The sequence below is a fragment of the Pempheris klunzingeri genome, chromosome 1 (genome assembly GCF_042242105.1).
Source record: "Pempheris klunzingeri isolate RE-2024b chromosome 1, fPemKlu1.hap1, whole genome shotgun sequence".
Classification (NCBI taxonomy): domain Eukaryota; kingdom Metazoa; phylum Chordata; class Actinopteri; order Acropomatiformes; family Pempheridae; genus Pempheris; species Pempheris klunzingeri.
In genome coordinates, this window is record NC_092012.1 from 30,465,049 (window position 1) to 30,492,115 (window position 27,067).

General features: G+C 40.6%; 1 protein-coding gene across 1 annotated transcript in view; it reads right to left on the reverse strand.

The window, feature by feature from the left end:
• Positions 1 to 27,067, reverse strand: part of sh3gl3a (SH3-domain GRB2-like 3a) — a 32,288-nt gene continuing 5,221 nt past the window's right edge. Inside the window, exons 2-11 of the mRNA XM_070833734.1 lie at positions 8,384 to 8,452; positions 7,223 to 7,295; positions 6,944 to 7,087; positions 5,435 to 5,568; positions 3,876 to 4,034; positions 3,521 to 3,624; positions 2,115 to 2,239; positions 1,954 to 1,986; positions 962 to 1,027; positions 1 to 218 (exon numbers count right to left, since the gene is read on the reverse strand). Of these exons, the coding sequence (XP_070689835.1) occupies positions 16 to 218; positions 962 to 1,027; positions 1,954 to 1,986; positions 2,115 to 2,239; positions 3,521 to 3,624; positions 3,876 to 4,034; positions 5,435 to 5,568; positions 6,944 to 7,087; positions 7,223 to 7,295; positions 8,384 to 8,452 (1,110 nt within the window). The 3' untranslated portion in view covers positions 1 to 15. The remainder of the gene's footprint in view (positions 219 to 961; positions 1,028 to 1,953; positions 1,987 to 2,114; positions 2,240 to 3,520; positions 3,625 to 3,875; positions 4,035 to 5,434; positions 5,569 to 6,943; positions 7,088 to 7,222; positions 7,296 to 8,383; positions 8,453 to 27,067) is intronic.

The window sequence follows — 27,067 nt, forward strand, 5'->3', positions numbered from 1 at the left end:
TCGAGGTGCCAGCCTTCACTGAGGCAGGGGGACGATGACATCCACGTAGTTGATGGGGAAAAAGCCGGACTCGCCGTTGATCATGCCCTCGTACCAGTTCTCGTCTATCTGGTTGGTGAGGATGATGATGTCACCCTCCTTGAAGCCCAGCTCGCCCTCGTTCTCTGGCTCAAAGTCATAGAGGGAGCGACAGCACGGCTGGTCCAACACCTCCGACTCTGCACCGCAGAAAGAGATTATAAGGTGGTTGAATAACTGTTTCACCGCTTCACATTTATGGGAAAGGGCTGAAGTGCACACACCGAGCGTCCAACTAAAGCTGCATTTTCAATTTCCTGCCATATTTTCAATTAATCATTTTATCAATAAAATGTCTGTAAGGAGCAAACTCCACCTGCTGACAAAGACTATGAGATGTGATTGTGAAGCCCACAAAAAGCTAGTAAGAGGACCTTGAGTGGATGGAATTTGCTCAGTTGTCAACACTCACTACTAATACTGGGCCATCTCCATGACAACCAAACAAACTCCAACTGCTGATGGAGATTGTGACACGTGGTTAAAATGCATAAAAAAGCCAGTAAGTGAACCTTGAGTTCTTTTTAAGATCTCTTTCACAACTGAGGAAATTCCATCTACTGACGAAGACTGTGAGATACAGTTGAAAGCTCAGAGGAAAACTAGTAAGTTGGCCTTGAGTGGATGGGATTTGCTCATTTGTCAGAACTCAGTATTAATACTGATTTTCATGAAAACTGAGGAAACTCCAATTGGCTGATGAAGACCCTTAGATGAGGTTGAAAGTTCTTGAAAATGATAGTAAGTTTACCTTCAGTCAAACTATAGTTTCCAAGATCACGACTGAACTTTACACTCGATTTAAAGTGCTGGTTTGATCCGGTAACTCTCCTCACGGCGGGCAAACGCAGATGTGAATGCAGAGTTACTGTGTGCTACTCACGGTGGATACTGCCATTGATGGTGGGGCTCTCAGGCCATGACAGTGGAACAGAGGTTATATGATCAGCTGGGTGAGATGGAAAGACAAATGGAGATGATGTTGAGCACAGGACAACACAGAACAATGCTCACACTCAGTATATGATGAAGAAAATCAAGACCTAAAGTGTGCACTCTACACTGGTTGTGTTGGACTTTCACCAGTAGAGGGCAGCAATGCTTTTCGGATGCTGTAAATCTCCTTCTCGGCCTTGACGGGTGTGCTGGGGAACTTTAGCTGCACTGACTCCTTTAAAAGTGGTCAGACATGCATTTGGCCACAAAGTGAATAGAATTTACCTAACTTCTACATAAGAACACAACGTTAATAAATCTAACACAATGACACAGACAGACAGACAGACAGACATAGACAGACAGCAAAAATCCTGTCAAAATCACTTTGTCACTGAGTATGACAAAAATAGTAAAATAATACAAGATACATTAGACATGAAATCAGACACAACTAATATGTTCAACTACTGTAGATACATTGGAACTATCATAAGTAAGTTTGTGCATAGCAATAACAATTAAATGATATTTAGTGATATAACAGCTACATTACTGGGATTCTTAAAACTAATACTGCTCATTTTTCTCTAAAATCATTACAGCCAAAAATGGCATTTAACAACAAGTCCTACGTGGTTTTTTTACTTCTGGTTCTAATGGCAAACTGCTGGTGAGTCACATCTGTCAGTTAAAGCTGAGGATATTAGATATCATCTGAATCAGTCCTGTCCTCTCAGTCTGGCTGTCAGCTTGATCGCTGAGCTAACGTTAACATTAGCTTGTGATGGCCCACGATACACCGTCTTTTTAAATGCCATAACAATATAGAGCGTTAACGTTGTCAGCACGCACTATGAACACATAACAGCCCGGAAGTTAAGCCCCTTCAGAGGGATGAGAGCCTCACACCTAAACACTGTATGAAGGAATACCTACTTTTGCCATTGACTGTGTGGTTGATCTGGATATCTGTGGGGGATAACAGAAAAAAAGTCTACAGTAGAACTCAAAGCAAACAATGAAGATGAGGCTGACAGAGAAAATTACAGGAAAGGAAGCAAAAACACAGATTGGAGGAAGACACGCGGCAGCTGTACCGGTGGATTTGAGCGAGGAGCTGTAGGACAGGCCGTTGTGCTGACTGTTGTCCAGGGTCTCGATGCTGCTCCTGATGGACTTTGGTTTGAACTCCCTCTTGGGCCGACTGCTGGCTGAGGATATCCTGGGATGAGAAGGTAGCAGAGTGAGAAAAACGTGTTCCATGACGCTAAACAAACGCTGTGCCTCCGCAGCCTCGGCCACTCAACTCCTGCTTTCTGCAAAGTAAAACTCAGATTTTTGTGAATGATTTCTGGAGCATAACACACTTTGTAATGGAGTCCGGTAGCTCTGAAGCAAGCAAAGAGAAAGAGAGGACGACCACAGCTCCCTGCTGAAAGGGCTGTCTGATGACAAATGTAAAGCAGAGAAAATATTCTAAATATAGTGTCCACTTGTATGTGTTCTGCTGCTCCTGCTCGTAGCACTACACTGCTTAGGGTTTGTGCTGGAACTCGTGTCTGCTCCTCCAAACTGGGGGCGTGCTGACCGCTATCTACTGTACGCAACACATTGACCTTCTCAAAGAGCCCCGCTGCAAAAAATCCAGACTATCCCTTTAAGACATAAAATTGCAATGTGTCTAATTCATCTGGTGCAATTTTGGATTCATAGTGGACACATTTCTTTATTCTCAGACATGTACATAATCACTGCTGCTCTTTCCACCAACACATAACACTGTCAGACAAGAGACTTTGGCTTTAGTCACATACTTTCTTTTTTCTAGTTTTAAGTTTTTGTGTGTTTGTGTAATGACGACATGACAGCTAGTCTCACAACCAAAATGCACTGACGCAATCAAAACATCTTAACACTTAATACTTCATCTCAGGATCAGACCACAGACAACATTAGTCTGCCGACAGTAACATGTTGTCACTTATTACACAACCAACGGCCTAAAACTCCAACAACAGGTGGCAAAGCAAATGTCTTTCAGAAACTTCTATTCATTCCTTTAGTTTCTCACCCACATCACAGTTTTCGAATGAATGAATTGAAAAGGTTTTCAAAAAGTATGCAATGTGCAAAGTGGACTGTAAACATACAGAGGTTTGGTGGTGGTTGATTCTGAGGGAGAAAAGAGATGAATGTTGAAAAAAAAATATCATTACTTCATCTCATTAGTCATGGCATCGAGGCAGTTGGTATGATGCTGTGTGGATGTCAGTGTACCTCCATTATGGCTCCAAAATGACGAAGAACTCCCAGGTCACATGCTGTAAGCCGGTGCCATGAATAAATGTACTGCTCACAGCCACTCTGAGCGAAATTACTTTTTGAACGGTGGCACCAGAATGAGAGTGCGATTCTCCCACAGAGGATGAGCGCCGCAAAGTAATTACTGGCAGCAAAGTGAGAGTGAAGTGTTGCCTCAAGTACAACAGAGCACAGTCTATACCTCTTTTGCAGCTTTCCGCTGAGCTCCTCCAGGATCTGAGACGACAGCCGGTGGTACTCTAAGGCAGCCTCGATCAGTGCCGACAGCTGGCTCACCTGCTCCACCTATTGGCCAAAACCCAAAGCATGTGCAAACACACACATTAACTTAACCTCCAGCAAAGTGACATAACCCCTTTAAAGCACCACCGTTACACGTTGTAATGTATCATTGTGATAATGGGAAGAAATTTGATGTATTACATAGTCCTTTTCACACGTTAATAGCTAATAAGTTGATGTGTTTAAATGGCTGGTTGCCTTAAGTTTACTCCCTATTGGTCAGTTTAATATGTATTATTTCTATCCTCTCTTACATCGTTCTCCAGGAAGTTGAACATGCTCCTCTCTGCCAGATCTTTGCTCTCCTCAAACTTCTCCACAGCCTGCCGGATTTCCTCATCCGGGATCTTCCCCTGGCGCTTCTTCTTATAGTCAAAGTCTAACCGGCGGCCCTCCATCTTCTTCAGGTGGTGCTGCAAACAGCAACAAACAGGAACATGCCGATATCACATATAGGTCTGATACACAAAATCTGAGACGGCATCAATAGTGACCTAATTTCTGTTTCGGCAATAAGTTCCTGGCCTCATGTTACCTTAACCCTTGTATGGTGTTCGGGTTTGTGGACCCGATTTCATCCGTTTTCATGTTCTTTATCAAAAGAAAAGCTATACGATTAATCATTTTTTCAAACTTAGACTCATCAATATGAGCCAAGGCCAATGAGTCTGAGTTTGAAAAAAGAATTAATCGTTTCATTTTGCTCTTGATAAAAAAAATGAAAATGAAAATGAACACACAGATTTTAAATTTGGGAGAAATAAAGAGCATGGTGACAGAGCCACACTCGAGGTATCAGAACTGTTATCAGGTGAGAAAAGGAAAGAAAAGTGTGGAAGTGAAGATTAAAAAGTGAAAAGTAATTTAATCAAAGGTCCTTCTCATTAAAAAGTGATTGAAATGTAACAACCACACACTGACTGTCCTCACCCCGCTTGTTTAATTACATTAAAAGACTCTTTTTTTTTGCTCCTTTTTCTGCTCATTTACAACTGGACATCCAATGTGATAATGTATGGACTATGGATTCATTATCAGTTGTCACCAATCTGCAGTGTAGTACAAAATACCATAAAAAGAATGTACAGCAATAAGTACAGTACAAGAACCACATTTGAGCAAAAAAACCCAGTGACTTTTCATCATGTCTGGGAAGCAGAGGAAAAGCATGGTACACAAGTGCATCTGTGTCAATCTGCAGCCTCCTTATCACCAGTGGTGGAATGTAAGCAAGCACATGCTCATTTACAGTTGTGAGGTAGATGTGCATGCCTTCAATATTTGCAACTGTTTACTTCTACTCTACCACTACAAGGAGTACTCCTCATGCTACTCCAGTTAGTTGACAGCTTGTTACTGGTTACTTAATAGCTTCAGATTGTATATAAATGATATATGGTCAGCAAATAAAATGTAATGCAGCAATTAGAGACTGAACTATCCAGCAATTGTTTGTAGCAAATAATACATTCACATATAATTTGGAATGCAGGACTTTTACTTTTAATAACAGTTATACGGTGTGGTATTAATAGTTGGATCAAATGAAATGAAACACAGGTTTACACTGTCCTGCAGCACTGTTGCAAATGTGCTGCAGAAATCTGGGCACATCCTGGAAATGTTGTCACATTTCCTCCCCGTGTTGCAAACGCTGTCAGCATTACTTTGAAACTAAAGTAGTTTTGAACCGTGGAGCAAAATCAAACCCCTCTCATACTGTAGTTTGTCTAAACTGCCAATCATAAATTAACAAATGGCTTACCACTTGTCATGTACCTTTAGCTACAGGTTACGGGCTGCTGTAACGTACCGTAATCTCTTTGAGGTCCTTGTCCTGCAGATTCTGCAGGGGGTCAATAAAGTTTTGTTTGACGTTTATATCCAGGGAGTCCTTCACGTCCGCCATCTGCCTCATGGCGTCGCCCATGTCCACCAGAGCACATCCTAGAGGACAGAGGGACACAGACCACATCATTTCAGTTCACCTTTTCAGGTCTTTTCAGCAGGGCACTGTAACACAGAAATCATGCCAAGTAGTTTTGGCTTCACATAATCAGTACTAATATAATCAATACTTGATCTTAAATCCTATAAATATGCGATTATGTGAATCTAACTTTTTTGCCAATTTAATAATTTAGCCTTTGAATATTTAAAGTAACTTCAACATTCCCATGATTAAAAACTTAGAAGCTAAACTTAGACTTAGAAAGTATTATTTATTAGTGACAGGGGATCATAAAAATTATAAGCGTAACAACGTGATGGATTTTCCACCCAAATCCATCAGCCTGCTCCAACTCCCACAGTGAAACTCTAGACCCTGAACTCACAGAGACATAAAAGCCTGCCACAGAACTGAGGGACTATGCCTTTTGAGTCACTACAAGACTTTTAATGTGAAACACCTGAGAATGAAATTATCTAACCAGCGAATGAAAAAAGTGAGTGATTGGAATTAAATAGCAAATAAAAACTGTATTTCTGTTGACTGAGAGCAGCAGAGTGGCGAGTGCGACATGATTCTGTGGTACTGACAGATGCCGTCATGCTGTGGAAATGTAGATTAAACTAGAGAAAGTTATGGGAATAAAAACTGGGGTAGATCAGAAAACAATGAGGCTTCTTACTAAAATGAAAAAGGAATAAAGAATCCTGACAGAGAAACGGAGCATGAAGGCCTGTTTCTAGCATAAGCCTGATCCAAATAGATTTCTAAAGAAGACAATAGGTTTCAAAGCGACGTCATCAGTAAGATGGCGTCCATGCAGGGGATAAAAAACACAGATGACTGAGAGCTGATGAGCGGATCAACATGAAAAGTTGTTATTGTGCCTTAAACTGCACTTTGTCTAAGGTAGAAAGCACTTTATAAAGCACTGTCCATTTAGTGTTTTTAATACATGCTGACATTAACAAATGTTAAATCCAGAAGTAGATGAACAGATGGAGAACACCGAGTCGGTTGTTCTTCATCTGTGCTAAAAGAAAACAGCAGGAATTTGATGCCAACATTACATTTTTCTCTGTGAATGCTAACCTTCCCTGTGTGAGGGGGTCGTCATGTTTTTAACCATGCTGGAAATGAGTGGGTGAGTGATGCAAATTAATTCACCCCTGAAAAATATTGGTGGTTTCCAGCAAGTTGCTTTATTTCTAAACACTGAAAGCTTATATTCAAGCTGTCATGATATTGTGACAACATGCTTCCCACCCCTCTCCGCGGCGCATGTTTGACTGTTTGTAAATGGGAGACCCATCCATTAACGCCTCCCTGCAGCCCCCGCCGCTATTTTCTGGAATATGAGATATGCGGTACCAAAGACGGAGTCCTCTCCCAGTTCATGGCCACAGCGCAGCATGCAGTCTCCCAGCAGGCCTTCAGCCTGAGGGTAGCCAGTGGTCTTCACCTGCCCTCGGATCTTAGACACTGTGTTCAGCATGTTCAGTTTGGCTCGAGAGGCTACGGAGGAAAACAATGAATGTACCACAAAATCAATTAGTTTTGCAAGACGTGTCGTAGTTTTCTATAAGACAGCAAATTCTTTAACAAAATAATCAAATGATTCAGCTCTCTTTTTTTTTTTTTTTTTTTTACCTGGGTTCGGCTGGAGATACTCAGTTGTTTTGGACAAGAGATCAAACACCGATTTGTTGGTCACCTCGATTTTCTGATGGAAGCAAGATACAAAAACAAGATTAAAAAATGAGAGATTTCTGTGCAAATATTTTGCCGTTTGTGAATTAAGATAAATATGATGAAAAAAAAAAAAAAGACTATGTGACTCCACTACTTAAGCTATTCAACTTAGTGTAACTTAAATGAAACCTGAATATCAATTTCATCCCCAAAATATGTTATAATTTAGATGTTTAGATGATTCATAGTGATCACTAACATTCAAATATGCTTTATGGAATTAATAATTATCCACAAATGAATTATCGATAATAATTATAGGATTCATGATGATGTAGAATGATTTAGCAAAAGTCGTACTTATTCGACACACAAAATGGATTTGAATCAGTACTTTTTTTCTTTCTTTAACTGCATTTAACTGTAAACTTGATCAGCCATTACTCTTGTAATTGTAATTAACAGCGTAAGCACCAAGTGTAATATTGTGATGGTACACTAAAGCCTCCAAAAACAAAAAAAATGGTTATTACATTTTCTGGGGTTTCTTGTTGTGCTGCTGTTATCAGTAAAGTAAGGCTCGAAGCGTCCCATGTTACTCTTCATTTCATCATACTCAAGTCTATCTGGTATTTGTAGTTTCAGACAATGCAGCCTATTCTGCATCCTCAGATGGAAGCTCATCTTCCATAAACATATCAATCAGTGCGCTTTAGAGTTGTTGGTAGGTAGGATTTTTTTTTTTTTTTTTTTTTACTTTGGGCAGAGCTAAGCTAGCTGTTCCCCCTGCTTCCAGTCTTTATGCTAAGCTAGGCTAACAAAATCTTCTCTGCAGCTCTGTACTTTACATCAGGGCTGTACCCAAAGTTGATTCAGATTCAGACTTGCCAGTTTAGATAAATTAGTCGACTTCTGGTGAGGCTGTTACCCCTGTAACTCCTGTGGCCTCCTGTTTTCTGATTCTGACTTGCTGTGTGCAATGACACTAATAAAATGACAGCAAGAAAATGTGCATTGACAAGACAAAAGGATTTTCGGAATTGGGGGGGCTTTTCGACTGACAATATGAATCATCTGTGTTTACGGGAAACTAAGAGCGGACACCTGTGCTGCACTCACCCTCTCCATCTCCATGAAGTCTTCGTCCAGCTTCGTCCCCTCAGCTCCACTGATCTTTTCACTGAGTAGCTGCACAGAGAGAGCAGAGAGGATTATGGAGGACTGAAACATAGACTTCAGAGACAAAGGGACAGAGAGAGGGGAGAAGAGGAAAATAACAGTAACTTGAAGCTCATGACAATTGTGTTGTTTAGTTAACACGCAGTGTTATTTTCCACATTTTGGCCATTTTTCTAGTTAATTGAGATTATTGACATCTGAATCTGCTACAGACAATTTTATAATGCAGCACACAGTACACATACTTACAGGACTGAGTAACTGTGATTTGTTTTTGTTATTCACACACATAGCAGTAGTATCCCAGTTTAACCCAGTATCTTATCTTCTGCTCTATTAAAACAATAGTCATTTGTCCATATGACCATTATATTCTCTTGCTGTAGTTGTTCATGTTGACTAAAAGGTCCCCTCAATTTGCCCTTTCAATGTAAGTGATGAAGCTAGATCCAGTCTTCCTTCTGTGCAAAAACACATTCCACAGTTTATCTGACTCAGTCAGCAGCCTGAGTCGATCAAACCAGGTTACACAGGATCTCTCCAGGGTCAGAATAAACAGAAGGAATGATAACAGCCACCAAAACATGTTGCAATATTGAAAAGTGGGAGCCCCTGCTTTAAGATGTAATTACCAAGCTCAATAATCAACTCACTCTGCTGCATCACATCCTTATTTTTTAACATTGTTGTTAATACTATATAACTCTCTGATTCTACTGTGCATTGACATTCTTACACACGAGGGTGGAGACAGTATTAGAAAGTCCTCTCCATGTTACACAATCCACTGCAGTTTAGTCTGAGCCAAAACGTAGCTCAGTATCTCAGTAAAGCCATGACCATGTGCCAGCAGTTGTTCTATTATTCACAGTCTAGCATCTCCAGGATTTGTTCCTAGGTGACATCATCCTCACAATCTGTCTCTCTGCTGCTCAGCTCGAGTACAGACTGCTTCAAATAAGCTGAGCTCTACAATATCGGGAAAAGAACATGCTGTACGTGAATTCAAGTGGAGTTTCCCACAGGAAATGACTAATATAGGCATATATTCATTTTTTTACTACAGATGCAAACTTTTTCAGTAGCTCTACAGTAGCTGTAGTGGGGAATGAGTCAGTACTTTGTTTATTACAAATAGCGGTAATGTATTGAATTTGGAGTGTGGACTGCAGCATGTTTTCTGTGATCCAAATGTCAAGGCCAGAGTGACTATGAATTAACAGACTCTGACTGCCAGTGTTATACGCACATTACAAAAAAAAATGGAGATAACACAGTGAGAAGCAAGAGCCCACTTATACAAATACACCGAGTTAAAAAAAGGCAGAGCTGGCACCATATTGGCAATTGTATTAATATAGCATATTTCATTACAGGTAAACTCAAAGTGCTTTACATTAAAAGGCACAAATTAGAAAACGTTCATTACCATCACAAATCAACAGATTGGGAGGTGTATTAAAATATTTTACTAAAATAAAAGAACTGCAACTCAAAAAGTAGTTAAATAGAAGTGAAAATTAGTTCAAATGTACTCTGACAGGAAATGTTGCAGAGGTACATTTTCACAGCGAGGAAACATTAAATGATGATGTCTGATAGAACTATTACTAAATACACTGTCTCAGGCCACAGCAGCCACCAGCACAAAGGCATGAAAAGGTGCATTAACGTGCTGCCACACTGTATAGACACACACAGACACAGCAGGTTTTAAAGTTCTGCTCTGGAGAGTTAAAACGAGCAGTTCATCATTGTATTTACCTGTCTGAGTGTCACTCTGTGAGTCTTAATCACGGACCCTGAGGGAACAATATACCACATAGGTTCTGTGCTCATTCATTCTCAATGCATATGTCTAGTCCACCCAACCACTCTTGTCCCACTACCCTACTCAGAGATTTTGAGCTGAGTGAGGCTCTGCAGTCACACCTGAGAGTGTTACAGCAGGAAGGCCTCGCACACCTCAGTGAAGGTATAAAATTCAAGATGAGCATCTGTAGGTCACACATCTTCATGGGCATGTTTGTGTCACTTGTTCACATGGGGGTGCGTGAAATCACTAATAAATTAAGGTAACTGCAACCTTTTATTTAACCTACATGGAGGTACAACAATGCTAACTTTCACTTTCAATGATGTCAGCCTTCATTTTATTGCATTTATTATTGTGCATTGTTGTACTGATCACAAAATACAATACACTTACAGTAACAAACAGTGCATTATTTGAAAGAAAAGATGATGCATCTTTATAAATTCAGACCATACTGAGCATGAGAGATCTGCATTTGTCATGTGTTTTTTTAGGTTAATGATTATTTTGTTTAGTGAACTGGTCTGATACTGTATGGGGACATCCACAGTCATCCCCTGTGCCTCAGCAGCAGTAATGCTATTGACCTTGCATAGTTGCATAAAATGTGTGTCAAACAGAGGAACGGGACTTTGACTCCATTCCCTGGCAGATTTAAAAGAGGATTAAAATTCTGTGTGCACAAAAAATAGACTAATACTGAGAGATTTAGGGCAGTTGGCCATTTAGGAGGAAAACTTCAGATCGCGGGTCAGTTTGTAATCTACAACTGAGAAACCATTACTGTCATTGTTTGTTAGAATGTCATTTGTGATTAACCCACTTTCATGTCATGTCATGCTGGAATTTGCATCATTTCTTAAAGCTTTTCCAGTCCTCTGCTGTGCAGATGGAGACGCTGTGAGATATGGATACTCTATACTTTTAACTGAAGTCAGCAGCCATAACTGAACAACAAAACAACCACGCATCCTTGAAAGAATTTGAGTATATTAACATGGTTTCCTTTACAATTCATGAAGCTTACCCAGGCAGAGGGTTTCAGGTTCTTCCGATGGCAGTTATGCAATGCAACCCTCCAATATGGCAGCCCAACGGCCTCACTCTCTCAAGATATGAAAAAAAACTACTACGTCTTCCTTTAAGAGAGGCCGAGTAAACTAGCTGCAGGTTAAATATAGAGCAGACGGCGATGATGGGTGCTCCACTAGACACAGCCCAGCTAAAAGTGGTCAAATTAGCAGCTCCGCCAACAGCACAGCATTTATCAGGGAGCTCAGGAGTTGGGGGAATCTGGAGATTCACCCAGAATAGAAACGAGACTTGAGTCATCATGAGTGGTGCCGTATGGCAGAGTGTCAACAGGGAAATTAGGCATCTTATGTGGAATATTAGGATTAATAGAGCTGAAGTTATAAAAAGCAGTGTTTTGGGCAGACAGCATAATAACTAAGATTCCAAATTCAAAGGGAACCTTAATCCAAAGCAACTGAATATGAATGTTAATGACTGGGTTAATATCACAACTCGCACCCCTTCTTCTCCAGGTCAGACCCTCTCCACAAACCAACTTGGAAAATCATGGAACTTCAGATCTCGTCTCGTTACCATCATGTCATCATTTTCTAATCATCTAAAGTAACCCAGCTGATTGTTGTCTGCATGCTCACGGTTAGAGTGCAAACAGGAACTGCTGGCTGCTGATTCAACACGCCCTTCGATGGTATAGATTCAACAAAATATAAAGAAACATAAGCATAAATATGACAGAAAGAAAAGCAAAAGGGATAAGCTGTTGCCTTAGTACCCAACTCCCTGAAATCACTCCCTTCAATTTAGATTTACAGACACTAATCATCATCGTTTTGACTCATCACTGAGAGGTGTAGTATCACAGGACTAGAAACTCTCAGGGCCAGCTTAGCGTGATATTGTGGTGCTATTACGCGTGTCATTCAGGTGATGAAAGCCTTCTCATTTGCTCCTCATGAATCATAATTTCTCTGGCATTTCTCTCGGGGGAGAGCATGTATGAATATGTCATGGCTCTTGCCTGACGTAACACTGATTGCCCTTGGGCCACTCAGTATCTGACAAAATAAAAAGGAAAAGACATTATTTTTCCACTTACCATCGGAAACCAATTAAAAACATCCGAGATGTTGGCCCATCAGATCAGGGCTAATGTTTAGACTGATGATCCCTGTCCATACTTATTTAATTATTCAAATGGCTTTACTCTACTGACCTGGCTTGATGAGTGTTTTGCAGGGTTATTCCACTGTTGTTTAGATTGCAACAATGCTCTGTCAAGTTAATTCCATTCACGTTTCTGCATTATTGCCCATGTCAATCATGCATTATTGTTAAAGTTAATGCTATTGTGTTTGGCTTTGTACGACTGTATTTTGCTGTTTTATCAGATGCAGGAATAAATTATCATTTCATCTCTGCAGGCCTAAATCTTATTGTTTTACTCACTCTGTGATGGTAACAGTATTACATAGTGTCATTTTATGGGTGCAGAGTACAAAGTGGCTTTGTTTCTTCACTGAAGTAGTTGAAAGCACAAAAATTGCCTCCGTGTTTAAAGGTGATTTACAAATACATTTACAGTCCAGACAGTATTTATTTTAAAATGACATGAAACAGGAAGGTCATCAACCCCTCTTATTTAAGAAGCTGGAACCAGCAAATCATTCTATTCTATTCTAATTTTATTGATATTAATGGATTAATCCATTCAGCTTACATTCTTGATCTGAAAGGAAAATGTGCAGCCTCTACTAGTATTTTATGATTCAGCTGCTTTCACATCCAATATTGTGGTCCTAAGCAGCAGTGGAGCTGTGCTCACACCTCTGAACAGCTCAAGTCATGTGATTCAGAGTGGCATAAATACTATTATAGGGTGTCTCTAGTTAATGAGCCTCACGACTGGTGGTGAATGAAGATGCTGAGCCTGGTGAGTGAGTACAGGAAGAGCAGGAGGGGAAGTTCAGGTCATGACCTTCAGCGTGCTGCATTGTCTTGTATCGGTAAAAGATGACAGCAGCTCTGGAGATAGCTTTGCTGCAGCAAGGCCTACTGTCAGCAACCAGACTGGATCGGCGAACAATGTACAGTATGACTGAGGCTTTGGGAAAGCATTAGCGGGGGAGGGAAAGGGCTTGAAAACAGCTGTGATGATTTTGTGTATGGGTTTCTTGAGGTCACACAGTGTAATGAGCGGTTGCACAAGCACAGGTAAAAAAAAAAAAAAAAAAAAAGGAAACAGTTATGCTTCGAAAGGTCATAGACACAGTGACTGAGCAGTCCTCAATATATAACACACGTCTGATGAATTTCACAGTGCAGTGATCCTGGGTTTCATCACACACTTGAGCACAGTTTAGCACGCTGCACTGCTGCTCTCACTGATGTTAGCCTATGTTTCTCTCAATTCAATCATCATGATCATCCATTCAGGGGAGCAGCACAGCAATATCATCTACAGTAATCTATCTACTGAGTACAATCCAATCCACAATGGAACTCTGTGTTAACTTGATCAATGCAACGCTCCAACAACAGAAGCTGTGCTGCAAAGAGGACATGAGGCTCTTTCTTATTATCAGAATGGCTAGTGTAGGAGTAAGAATGACATGACTAATACAGGTACACATGTTTATCCGTCACTGTGTTTGACCATGAGAAGAATACCTTTTGCAACCGGTTCACATTGCCGCAGCAAATCTGTTGTTCCACACAAAACACTGTATCTATATGACTTTAAGCTAAAATTATGAGCTATGGATGTCTTTGCGACAGTTTCTAAGCAATAAAAGTGCAACTGCAAGATGAGGTCTGAAGTTTGTTGCACCATCGCTACTTGTGATCCAACGAGGTACAAGTCAATCATGATCCAAATCCGAATTTCACTTTCAGTGGTTTAATAAACACACGCAAAGGTTGTTGTTTAAGCAGAGTCTTACTGCCCCCTGCCCTTGTATAGGTGTGAGTGTGTGTGTGAGTGTGTGTGTGTGTGTGTCCTAGACTCCACTACAAGATGTGAAGAGTTGTAGGCACCAAGTGGGTCAGAGCTTGTGTAAAATTAGCAGACTCAGAGTGGAGGAATGATCCCAATCCGGCACTGCCAGAGCCTTTCTAGGACGGTGGGGGGGGGCAGCATGTGTGAAATGCACAGGAAGGTACCATTGTACAACTTTACTGCACTACTGCAAAAACTGTTTGTTCCATCAAGTCATTGGCTGTCACACACTTAAAGTCATGTTTTTCACAAATGACTAGTTCAACAGTTTGGGAAAACACTTCTTCCCTTTGTCTCTGAGTGAGATGAGAGGTTGGGGATCATCCTCATGTCTATGTGTTAAATACGGAGCTGGAGTCAGGATGTGGTTTACAGAAACGGGAGAGCGAGCATAACTTGCCTTAAAACCATAAATTGTTATTCTAACATTTGTTTGAATGTAAAAAACAAGCAAAATAAGCTGTGTAAGAAAAAGGCAATTTCAGTTTTTGCATGTGTATTTTTAAACTTAGGACAGAGCCACACAGATGGTTTCCACCTGCTTCCAGTCTTTATGTGGTCTGTTCTTACAGGAACACAGAGAGTAAAACTCATTGTCTGCCCCACAACTTCACTATTACTAGTTCACTGTCAACGCTCTTGTAGTGACGTTTTCAGCAGGTAGCAGACAGTTTTCAGAGATAAAGCTCTAGAAACCCACTATAAACTTGCTGCACAGCAGGAAAAAGCAGACAGACAGTCTGTCAGAGACTATCAAGTGAACATAGTTTAAAAATGTGAGTCATTTCCCTCAGGTGTTGGTAGAGACCAAAAACAGAGCTAAAAGAGTGTCAATGTGACTTTTTGTTCACTCACAGTGTAACTGAGGTCAACATATGAAACTGTTTGCTTTCAAGTCACTCTTGTGTTCACAGCTTATTTCTGCTGCTCCCAACAGGCCAAAACAGTTTTCAGTTTAGGGCCCCATTAGTCTCAATAAATTGAAAATTAAAAATCAAAACCACAGACATTTAATCTAATCTAATTATGGCATTTTTCAAGTCATTCTGACGACGTATGTTTCTGTTTAGAGAAAAATGAAGCAATCCAAGTGAAAGAAATATACAAAGCTTAAATGGAATTCCTTTAACTTATTTATTTATTATGTATTTTCATACAAGAAAATTCTAGACAAAAGTAAATGCTATTTAAATGTTTGTTGTGCTATTTAAAGGTTTTGCTGTTGTGAAGATTTTCTTGGTTGAAAACCCTTCTCACTTAAATTATGTTAATGTTTCAGTTGCATGGTGTTCCATTAAAGGGAGAAATGGGGAAGCAGCTATTCTCACTGGGACAGTGACATGCTCCGGGTCAGATGCATCGGTACAGGCTGCAGCAGCAGGTGGCAGCTGGGAAAGCAAATTACTGGTGCTGGTTGTGCTTTTGATCTAAAACTTATGCCATCTAACCTGCACATTAGAGCTGCAATTACTATGAGTAGTGAACTGAGAGTGCATACAAGGCAATACAAAAAGTACAAAAGGAAAGTAAAACCGCTCCGATCAACAGGTGCTGTGACAGGAAGGGACTCTCCGGCGAGCTACCATCTTTACCGTCAAGATGGTACTTTTTTTCTTTCAAGTCACAGATCAAAAAAAGACCCGAGCGTTGCACGTTCATTTGCAGTCATTTCTTTGATTGCGCGACTGTGTTGACAGATCTGTGTTCCGTCTTCCTGCACTCTGAACACAGGTCTTTATAGACGGGCCTCAGAGAGCAGAGGGGACACACACACACTGTGTGTTCCTCCCTTTGTAAAGACCACATACACACACACACACACACACACACACACACACACTGCTTAGTCTAAGCAAACACAATGATGACCCACCTACCAAACAATAACACTGTAACAATAGTGCATTAGTACAGAACACTTCCCTGTCAGTTTCCATACTTCACAGGGCTTTTGTGGCTTGGTATGTGGAATAGTTCCCACTTATTACAACTTGGGTCTTATTTCAAAGGTTTGGTCATCATTTCTATGAGTAATAATAACAGTGGCCTTGTTATGTTAGTTGTTTGCAACACCTCTCCACCAGCAGCAATTGTCCAGTCATAGCTTCGCAACCGTAACACAACATGGCAGGTCTGTCGAGCTTTAGAATTCTCATCCTGAAGCAGTCTGTATAGGCTGCTGGTAACAGTGATTCTCTATATCCAAACAGCCTGGAGGATGATGTCTTCTTTAAGCCGTTTCCAAAACCAAAAACACAAGAGCAACGCTATAAGGATTAAACTGGGTATCTGCTCTAATGTAAGCTGCAAATTTTAGCATCCCTGGTTAAATACACTGTTGCCCATGAAGTTGGAATAATTGTTCAATACCCCCAATTTTGTTAAAGCCTGAATACACAGTTTGCAAAGGTTAATTGTGGTTTAAGTTTCACTGTGGTATGTTTGGAAGAGTTTGATCAATAAAGTTGAGAAGATTATTTTTATCACTTTATTTATCAAGAATAAATCACATTGTCACAATCATTTCATGAGAAGAGGTAAAAAACATTTTATTCCAACTTTATGGGCAACAGTGTAGCTTACCTACAGTAGTAACCTCGTGTTACTTTCAAAGCCATTATTTTCCACTATTTTCTATCTGTCTATCCACTATTTTATTGCATTTCTTGCCCAGTCTGACTTTGTTAGAGCAATGTCACTGTGCTTCCACATCTCTGCACTTACTCTGGTGTTTACATTGTTATTATAACAGAATGAGTGGTCAACACTACAAAATTAAGAGCCAAATTGCAGTGAGAATCATTAAAATGCACTTACATCACCAGAGTAATCCAACAAATGGGCCATCAAGTTTTCACTCGACAGATTGACCAAGGTGATGAAACTGTCATTAGTGAGTAAGCACTCCATGCAGAGCAGGCTGGGTCCAAAATGTTTCATCTTCTGCCTTCCTTGTCCCTTTGCTTTAACACATAACTAACACGCATAGTCCAGATTTTACACAGCCTTCTGCAAGCAAAGTAAACGATGTACAATTTTACAGCTGAAGATATGGTGAAAATATCCCTGGATTTCTCAGAACTGAGATGACAGTTGTATCGCAAATCAACATTGACAGTGCTTTATATACTGTGACTACTCCCTATATTATCCTGTATACATAAGATATGGATCAAAAATGTGCATTTAATATAGCTATTTCACAACTGTACTGAATCATGCTCAACCAATCGAAACGCAGGGCCACCGCTGTCCATTTTCTCGACAGCAGTGTGGAATGTTATCATAGATCAGCGCAACTACAGGCTCCGCTCTCGCCAGGAACTTTCATCACACTGTTAATCACTCTTCCAGCTGGCTGCCCGTTTAATGAACGGTGGTGCTGACTCCCACATCAACAACCAATCTTCCCTGCTGGAGAGAAGGTCTAAATTGAAGTGAAGCGTGAGGAATAAAGTTGGGAATCGCAGAGAAACGCAGCCTGATAATGAGACGGGAACTGCCATTTTGTTTTCACCCCATTATTCATTCTCACAATGGTAATCGTTTCCTCTGGTGTAGGGGTTGTTTGGCCCAAACCACGTAGTGAGTGCTGCATCTGTCCAGCTGACATGAAAGCTATGGTTGTGGTTACTATAACCTCTTAATATCATGCTTATCGAATTGGTCGAAGAAATATGCAACTAAAATGTGAAGTGTAAAAGAAGAATATTTCTAATCACAGTTCCTGACACACATTCTGACAAACTGAGGCCTGTCCGTCAGGTAATTCAAGTGGAGTGTTCACTTGCACCTGTGTGGTTAAAAGAATCGTAAAAATCAAAGTACATGATCCTCACTGTGCTCCCAGCCTTGTCCTGCTGGGAACTACCCCAGTGTAGCTGCTAAAGGATAGCATCATTGACTCAGATGTTCTCCTAGTAGCCAAAACACAGGGGGGGTCCAGCGCTGGTCTAAGCAGAGCCCTGAGGCAGGAGAGAATCAGTCTCTTACGGGTCTTCATCACATGCAATATAAAGAGCCACTGGTCTGTAGTCAATTAAGACTTTGGGGTGCCCCTTCTTGGGCACTGGGGCCAGAGACCAGTCGCAGGCTCAGGCTAGAGATGTGCTGCAGGACTCCACATAGCTGCACAGCACATGCCTTGAGCACCGCTGAACAAAGTGTAAGCAATGGCACTGTTAGCCTCTTTGATGTGCTGCAATGATGGATCACTGTGAGGCAAGCACACCAAAGAACTCATTGCTCCCTCAAAATGCACTTCTAACCAAAGTTTACCTGCCTGACACATAATAAATGTTTCTCATTACACTGAGCAAACTGCAGTCTGAGCTCAAGGTAAAAATACAACATCAGCTCTCGACACAGTCTCATATCACACAGTTGAGGCCTTGGAGTAAAAAAGAATCTGACTTTATGTATATTCCAAAAATTCCAAAACACCTTCAATAAGCTACATCGAATACAAAGCAACGGTAAGAGGAAGACCACCAAACCAAACTCTATTCAAAGAACTGGTAATTTAATACTTCAGGAGTATCATGAAGCATTCAAGTAAAGATGGTATTACCTTGGAAGAATTAGCAGAAGCCACTCCTCAATTTGGCAGTGATCCAATTCACCAAATATTGAATGCTTCACTATTGTCAGTCAACTGGGGGTTTTGAGCTAATCTGATTCAGTCTGAATACCATAGTGTAGCCTGGTAGTAAGTTATTTAAAAGATGGAATTCACTTTAAATCTGAAGCTGCTTAGTAAAACTGAAATGTCGAACCATCAGCAGATCCTAAATATTATTGGGTTCATTAACATACCAAGCTTCTTTTCTTTGAAGCAGTAAAATGGTTAACATAGTGTTTATGAAGCACAGGGTTCACTCTCAGCCACTTCAGGGTAAGTCTCCATTCCCCCCTCCACTGGAAGCCGGCGCTGTATTTTTTCAGGCACTTCCATGTTTATCTGAGACATTGTTGGCTGAAGCAGGCGCTCGGGAGCAATGAGCGTTGCCACAGACACTCATCACCAATTCAACTCGTGAATTTGACTATGTGAAGGTCTGAAGACCGAGGGAGTCGTTCATAAAGCTTGTACATGTGATCATCAGTGAGTCCAACATTTCACTGTTCAGTTTGTTCGGTTTGATTATTTTTTTATTATTAGCGCTGACTGATTACAAATGTGTATGATTTGATTAATTTGGCTTTGTTAGAGAACTGTTCCAGTAAAAGCGAAGGCTTGTATATAAGCTACACATGCATGATAATGCACAAGACACATTGTTCAGTTTCAAATTGGCTGGAGCATAAAAGTTAAGTATTAATTAAATTGCTATAAAATGCTTATTATCCTTATTAGGGAGAAATTCAGTTTAACATTGGGGTCCTAAACTTTTATCTGGGATGTCATTTCTTTTCCAAAAAACTAATTAAAACATTTGATAGGCACTGGGAACAGTGAAATTGCCTTAACCTCTTTGAAGAGATCTGACTTTAGATTTAAAGGCTAATTAAGGAGGTTGGATTTAACACAGCAATGTTAATTCAATTATTCAGATTTTGCCACGTGTTAATATTGGTTCACACTAATTAATGCATTGCAGAGATCATGTCCAGGACATACTTTCCCCTCAGCCTCACAGCATGGTGGATCTTGTGGGAAATTAGTCTGGACAAGTTATGAGGCATTCCTGGTTGGCTGGACTGTGCGCCTGCAGAGTGTGTACGGAGAGAGAGAATGCAGACATTCATAAGAAGATAGAAAACAAGTGTGATGCTCTGCCTGTTCGGTGCTCTGTGACTCATTGTCAGTCTGTCACTGAGCTGCCCCTTAGCTAAGGTATGCTATTGATTAGAGGGAAAGTGACATGAGGTGAAACTGCATGGCCTCCTTGAGTAAGCAGCAGTTTCCCTCCAAAACAAAACCTCTTGAGGAGGTAAATCACTGACCTCACGTACACAGGAATTCTGTTGTTGAGGGTTTGTAGTGTTACCAGAACCACATTGTTTTCCTGCATCTCCCAAAGGAGCTATACGGCAGAAGTAATGAGGACTTGCTCTACTAACGCAACAGACAGCGGAGTGCATGCAGTGTTGGAATTTCACATTTTTTTGGGTTCTCCAGTACACAAAAATATTGACAGATGTTCTTCACAACAAGCAGTTACTATTGGACTGACCTGTGACCTTCCTGCTGTTTTGAGCAGAAGTCTGTTTGTTCAGTGGTGGGTGGAATGAGGTGGAAACTGGAGCCGCCCCATGATTTCCAGCTGAGATCATGTACAAGCAATTAAGTTTAACAAAACATTTATAGAGTACAGCACAGTGAAATTAGATTTTTCCTCATTTTTATTGCACAGAAATATTAAAAATAATGATATTGCAGCTAATGTGCATATTTTCCATATTTCAAAAGCGGACACAACTGTTTTTGGACATATTTGTGGTTGTTTTAACTATGTCTTTGAACTGGAATATCTTTTAATTACTGGATCCGTTTGGAGAGGAGGAAACCTCTGTGGATAAATAGACATCTGGTAAAAGCCTTGTGAACAATGAACACTGAAGAAATCCTAACCTAAAAACGATGTGAAAACACATTTTTAATGTTGAATTGCTTCATTCAGTGTTTTAAAATGATTGTGACTGATTCTCACCCATCATTCAAAACACAATTGAAATCATTGTGACTGTAAAAATCTCCTGAATGATGACCACTGAAGGAACGTTAACCTGAAAATAAGATGGCAATGGTGGTTGTTTAAACAACAAAGACAACATCTCCCATAATCCCACTCTACTGCATGTCGGCATCAAACTCCATCGTTTAATAGTGTTTCGGAGAACCGTAGTGGCGGAAAATTACATGTGTTAGAGTCTCCTTGATGCTTTTTTTTGAAATCTCCCATTATTTCCCATGTAATTTTATGTTTATACAGTAGGACATTTTGCTGTGAAGTGTAAACGCTAGATGGCAACATGTAAAAGTTATGCAGTTTGTTAAAGGATAATTCCAGTATTTTCAAAACCAAGGCCCAATTTTTACATATTTTTGGCTCGAAATGATTGGCAGGTACAAATACTTTTGGAATTGGTCCAGTAGATTGCCTCCACCAGCAGCCAAGAACACACAGTGAACAGGTGCGATGTAATCCTTGGGGATAATTGTGCCCAATCAGAGCATGTCCGCTACAAGTGCTCGTTCGTGCCACTGACTGGCACAGATTGTTATTCAAAATGTCTGAAAAGATTAGGAATATTACAAATGACCTTAACCCTGCAGTGATAGACCTGTATGATCCTTTTTGTTTAACCAGAGACAGCCATCGTATCTCACCACACAAACCCACCAGACTCCTTTGACAAAAACAGTGATCGTATATATATATAGGATATACAGGAAACAGGTTTGATGAGTGATCCTGAGTAAATGTGCAATAAAACCAGTGACAAACAATGAGGCTAAACAGCTCAGACTTGGAGTGGAGTTACAGAGCTGGATATTGGGTCCTCAGACTACTGGAGCCTTTACAGTCATTTGTTAGAGGGAAATTTAAAGTAGCGGAGACATCGCCTTGGACACACTAACATTACACAAGGCAAGCATACATACCAAAGCTGCGACAAATTCCATTCCCTTTAAGTAAATGGTAAACATTGTGTTGGAGGTTTTCACTTGTGTGTCTGTCTAATCGGACCAAACAACCCTCACTAAAGATAGATGCTCTTCATTGATTTGATAGGGTCTATGAAAGGCAGACAGCTGATTGTATACCCCGCTCAATAACACACTGTACAGTGTTATCAAAGTAGGGTTAACGGATCAGTCAGGGTCCATGAAAGGGCTTAATGGGCTCCCCAACTGACTGATGTTTGTAGTTTGTCGCTATCATGTATCTTATACGAGGTACAAAAGGCTGAAGATAAGCATTATTGTCTCAGCATATATGTGCATGAAGTTATCATTTCAATTTGGCACAAATAAACACAAATCTCTCCTCCCATATACATCATTCGCACAAAACCTGGGCTGCCTCACATGTCCATCTATCAGGTCAGCAAGTTGAAAAGCTTGAGATGTCCTTGGACAGATAAGACTGTGAAAAGAGCCTTTCATTCAGCATTTACTGTACGCACACAGTTATCTACCGCACAACACTGTCAATGTGTGTGTGTTCAGTTTATATGGAACCACAGCTTTCACAGTCTGTTTTGTGTGTGTGTGTGTGTGTGTGTGTGTGTGTGTGTGTGTGTGTGTGTGTGTGTGTGTGTGTGTGTGTGTGTGTGTGTGTACTCAGGTTTCAGTGTGTGCAGGAAGGAAGAGGCAGCAGGCAGGCTAGCAGCCACTCTATTGTTTATGTTTCCCTTTAAGCCAGTCAGGCAGACGTATCAAACCCCATCCTGCTAACTCATACACACTGCTCCGTTTCAGGGAATTAATGCTTCTGAAGAATCATCACCTGGAAAAACTGTAACTAAGTAAACAAGGTCTGATCTACTGAAAACAGATCATCTGAAGGTTTACAAGAAAATCAATTTATCTCAAAGCAAAACACAACAGACAGGATGGCATGACATTATCGGATCAACCCTCCTTCGTCATGCCTCGGTTAAACCTGCCATTCCAGGTAATTGCTTCATTAGAGACCTGGCCGGAGCAGGGACACACTTGTCTGATGCCATCAGTAGTGTCGTTATCTGACGAGCCCTGGACAGATCTAATGTAATTACTATTCTTTCAGGCCACATGGTGTGAGTGGAACATGAAATTATGATGACAGCTTGTAGACTTGCAAGCGCGATACCAAATATTTCATATTCATAAGTAAGTGGAAAAGCTGCCTCTGTAAAAGAAGAAATGTAGCCTCCTGACACCATTGATATGTGGTCAATGCAGTCTACAGCCTGGCTGATACTAGATTACTAAGAAACTAACTAACTTATGAACATGGGGTTCATAACCACAGCTATAAAAACTTTGTAACAAAACTCTAACTTTAATGAATGTTAAAGCCCATCAGACACAACCTGATGATAATCTGAGCAGCACAAGATGTCAGTAAGTATGTGCTGTGTCAGCCACACTTAACCCTTCTATGGTGTTCGGGTTTGTGGACCCGATTTCATCCGTTTTCATGTTCTTCATCAAAAGAAAAACTATACAATTAATCATTTTTTCAAACTCAGACTCATCAATATGAGTCAAGGCCAATGAGTCTGAGTTTGAAAAAAAGAATTAATCGTATCATTTTGCTCTTGATAAAAAAATGAAAACGGGTCCCACAGATCCGAACACCATACAAGGGTTAAACAAGTGCAGCCTATTCTCTGTCCCCATCCCTGCTGCAGGCTAGAGGTTCCAAGCTAGCTTAGCCTGGACACTAGTAATAGGGGAGCCTATTACCTCAACGTTTGAGCTTCACTAGCAAAAAATGCAGCTATAAACTGAAAGTGAAAAGTTAGAGCTGAACAGATTCAGACATTCCACCAACTTGGGACTTTCTGAAGAGCACAATTAGTAACTTTCCTATCAGGAGCTTTAAACCAGAAAAATATAAGGTCTGGATCTGTTTTTGGAAGATTGCACCCACACACTCCCATTGCTTTTTACGCCATTATTCCCTGTTTCTGCATTCCATTGTTCCAAGTCCGCCTCAATCTGTATTTTATGCTGCTGCAGTCTCATTTCCACAAATGATCTTTGAGTCCCAACTGATTATTTCTGCAAACGTTTCTTACGAATGCTTTTCCGAAGACATCAGTTACCATTTACATACTGTTGCCAATGTAGCAGTGAGTATCTTAATAATACTTTAAGTAGTTGTTAAACTAGTGGAAAACAGGGCTGGTTGTCTCTCTCATTGCAGCGAAACTAGAGGGCGCTGTTTCATCATGTTGATATCAAACATTTGGCATCATGTCATGCTCATTTCTATCTGGCCACTCTGTGTAAGACACAGGAAACATTGGGGTGAGGACGCTAACTTTCATTTTAGTCCACTTTTCAGTTGCTAACTAGAGGCATGTTGTAGGCCAAGAGGTCGGGGTGGGGGGGGGGCTGCTTGTCACATCTGTGACATCCATCAGATGTTATATTCATGAGTTGTTATGAAACTATGGCTTTAATAAAAGCTTAAAAATGTACAACAATGTAAACTCCTTCATTTTACTGCTCATTACAGAGAATAATTCAAACAAACAATCATGATTATATTCATGGTTTAAACAACTAGACAAATACAGTCAGTATTATGGGGATGGTGACTGATTTGGTGTCTCCATCTTAAATCTTAGAAGTTACACGTTCTTTTAAAATCGCATTTTTCTTACTGAAACTCCATTGATAAGTGTATGGACAACTTTGATGGTTAATATAATGCTGTTGGAATAAGTTACGAGAATGAAAGGGATGCACATTTCAACCCAAGACCTTAAGCCTCCTTCAAATGTAGGAATGACTCCTGTAAGATGAGTAATTCACAGAGTAAAAAGTGTGACAGCAAACCCCAGTCTGCCCTACTTTCTTAAAAAAAAAATGTAGATTTCCTTACATATGATGTTCTGTACACGTGCGAATATCAATTCAAGGAAATATTCCTAAATAAAAGTTTGAAAATTAAATGTTTTGGTTATTCTTCTTAAAACACTGAAACATGGAACCGCTATAAATATTCTATATCTGATGATAGAAAAAAGATCTTTTCTCTGTGAAAAAAGAGAAGCTACTGATATCATGTTTCGCTCTCGGGGAGATCCTCCAATAGGACAGCCTGTGTCTATATATCATGTATCAGCTGCTGTTTAGCCGGAAGGCTCTCATTTTGTACCACCAACATAAACTGGCTGATCCACGTCACGGTGTAGCTGCACACAATAATGATCAGCAGCTGAAATGTTAATGAGCTGAAAGGCTGCCTGCCAGACCACCAGGCTCAGTCCCTGCATCACCTCGTCATTAAAGATGGATGGCTTCTTTTCACAGAGGTCTCAGCTGTATCTCTATCTGGTGGTATTTTGTTTCTGGTCCAGGCTGCGGGCGTACACAGGTTACTGTGATAATGTACTATGGCAGATAATGATACTGCTGCATGCACGTGATCACACACAGGTTCTGTACCCTGAGCTGTGGTGAAGACATGAGGTCAGACCCTGAGACACTTTAACCTACACTGTTCAACTAATAGAGAGTTTGGTTTTTAATATGCTTTAATAAAGCTTCAGTATGCGACAGCAGTATTCAGGGCGATTAGTCTGACAATTTTTGTCACGTTCTGAAACAGATAATCCAAAAATCCCACTCACTTTACACAGCGACTGGCCAGGTGTGTTAGAAGTGCCAGTAGAAAAAGGTTTAATCTTCTTTCTTAAGCTCTGTTTTTACTATTTACACACCTACCTCTGTCTCTTTTCAAGTGTAATAGCGACAGCAACTCCATGAATACCGTTGAGGTGAAACTTTCTAATCGTGACGTAGTTTTGGAATTGGAAAGACGTAAGATGTGCTGCAGTAAATGTGGAATCATTTTTGTCTGGCAACCAGCTGTGATCAACTCCACAGTACAGGCAGACATAAGTAACAGATGGATGGAATATAAATGAAGAAAGTTTATGCAGGAAATCTGTGATTTTGAGAATCCAAGAAACAGCTAAAATTGCATTCTCCTGTGATTTATGGCAGGTGTTTTAGGAGAAACATTTTATATCAGAAGAGTACTAACGAAAGTTCCAAACAACTCAATCCAATTCACACATACTCATACAAGCCACAGCCTCTATAACAGCGACTATATGTCTATTTGCGTTCACACCGACAGTAGGAACGCTGCATGTGATGTAAGCCAGCCAGCGATTGGTGTCGCAGTGACAACAAGATGGAAGATGCTAAGGTTGGAGCTCTGGGTTTGTTGTGTGTTCTATGATTAGAACGCAGTTGCACTGAGGTGTGTGAACACCAGAGTTACCTCCTCGACCCGACCCCATGTGCTGCAGTCCAGGCCGTCCATCCGTGTTCATGTTGTAATGTAACTTTAGTGGATCATAGCATATCAGGTATGGCATTCATCTACAGATGTTCCAGTTCAAAATGAGACCAAACTTTTTTGATGTCACTATTTGGCCATGACAAAGGCCAAGATGTGGCCTGCAACAGACGAGGTATGGCTTGTACTTGTACTGCCGCAGTGCGTTTTGTAATGTGATTTCAAACTGAAGCATTTGTTGATCACTTGCAGCCGCGATTTGGAACGTTGGACAAAGTCACCACAAGACCAGCCAACACTAAATCCAGGCTACCCTTTAAAGACCTAAAACACTAACTCAAAATATCTAACTATATTCAAACTTTGAAGGCCTTTGGTTTTGATTTTATGATCCAAGTTGTTTCACACATATTATCAGCTGCTGTGAGAAAATGCAACTGCTGTGAATTATTCAATGGTGAGGAGTCCAGCTACCACTAAAGTGGAGACATTTATCTTAAGTTTGCAAGTGTGTCACTCTCGGATGAAGTGGAAATAAGAGTGACGGAGAAGTTGCAGGTTTTTTATGACACTGCCTCTTATTTGTGTGTGTGAGACATCAGTAGTATCAGCCATAAAACCCCACTGATAGTGGGTTCCACCTGTACTGTGGACTTTGCACCGCAAACTAAACAGCAGATCAGAAACAGCAACAGTGCCGTTATCAAGCCATAGACAGAGGCGGTCTGCGTCCTCAGCTAATACCTGGACCTTTTGTATGTGTCACAACAGTGTCAGATTACAACACAGCAGAATCAGATGTC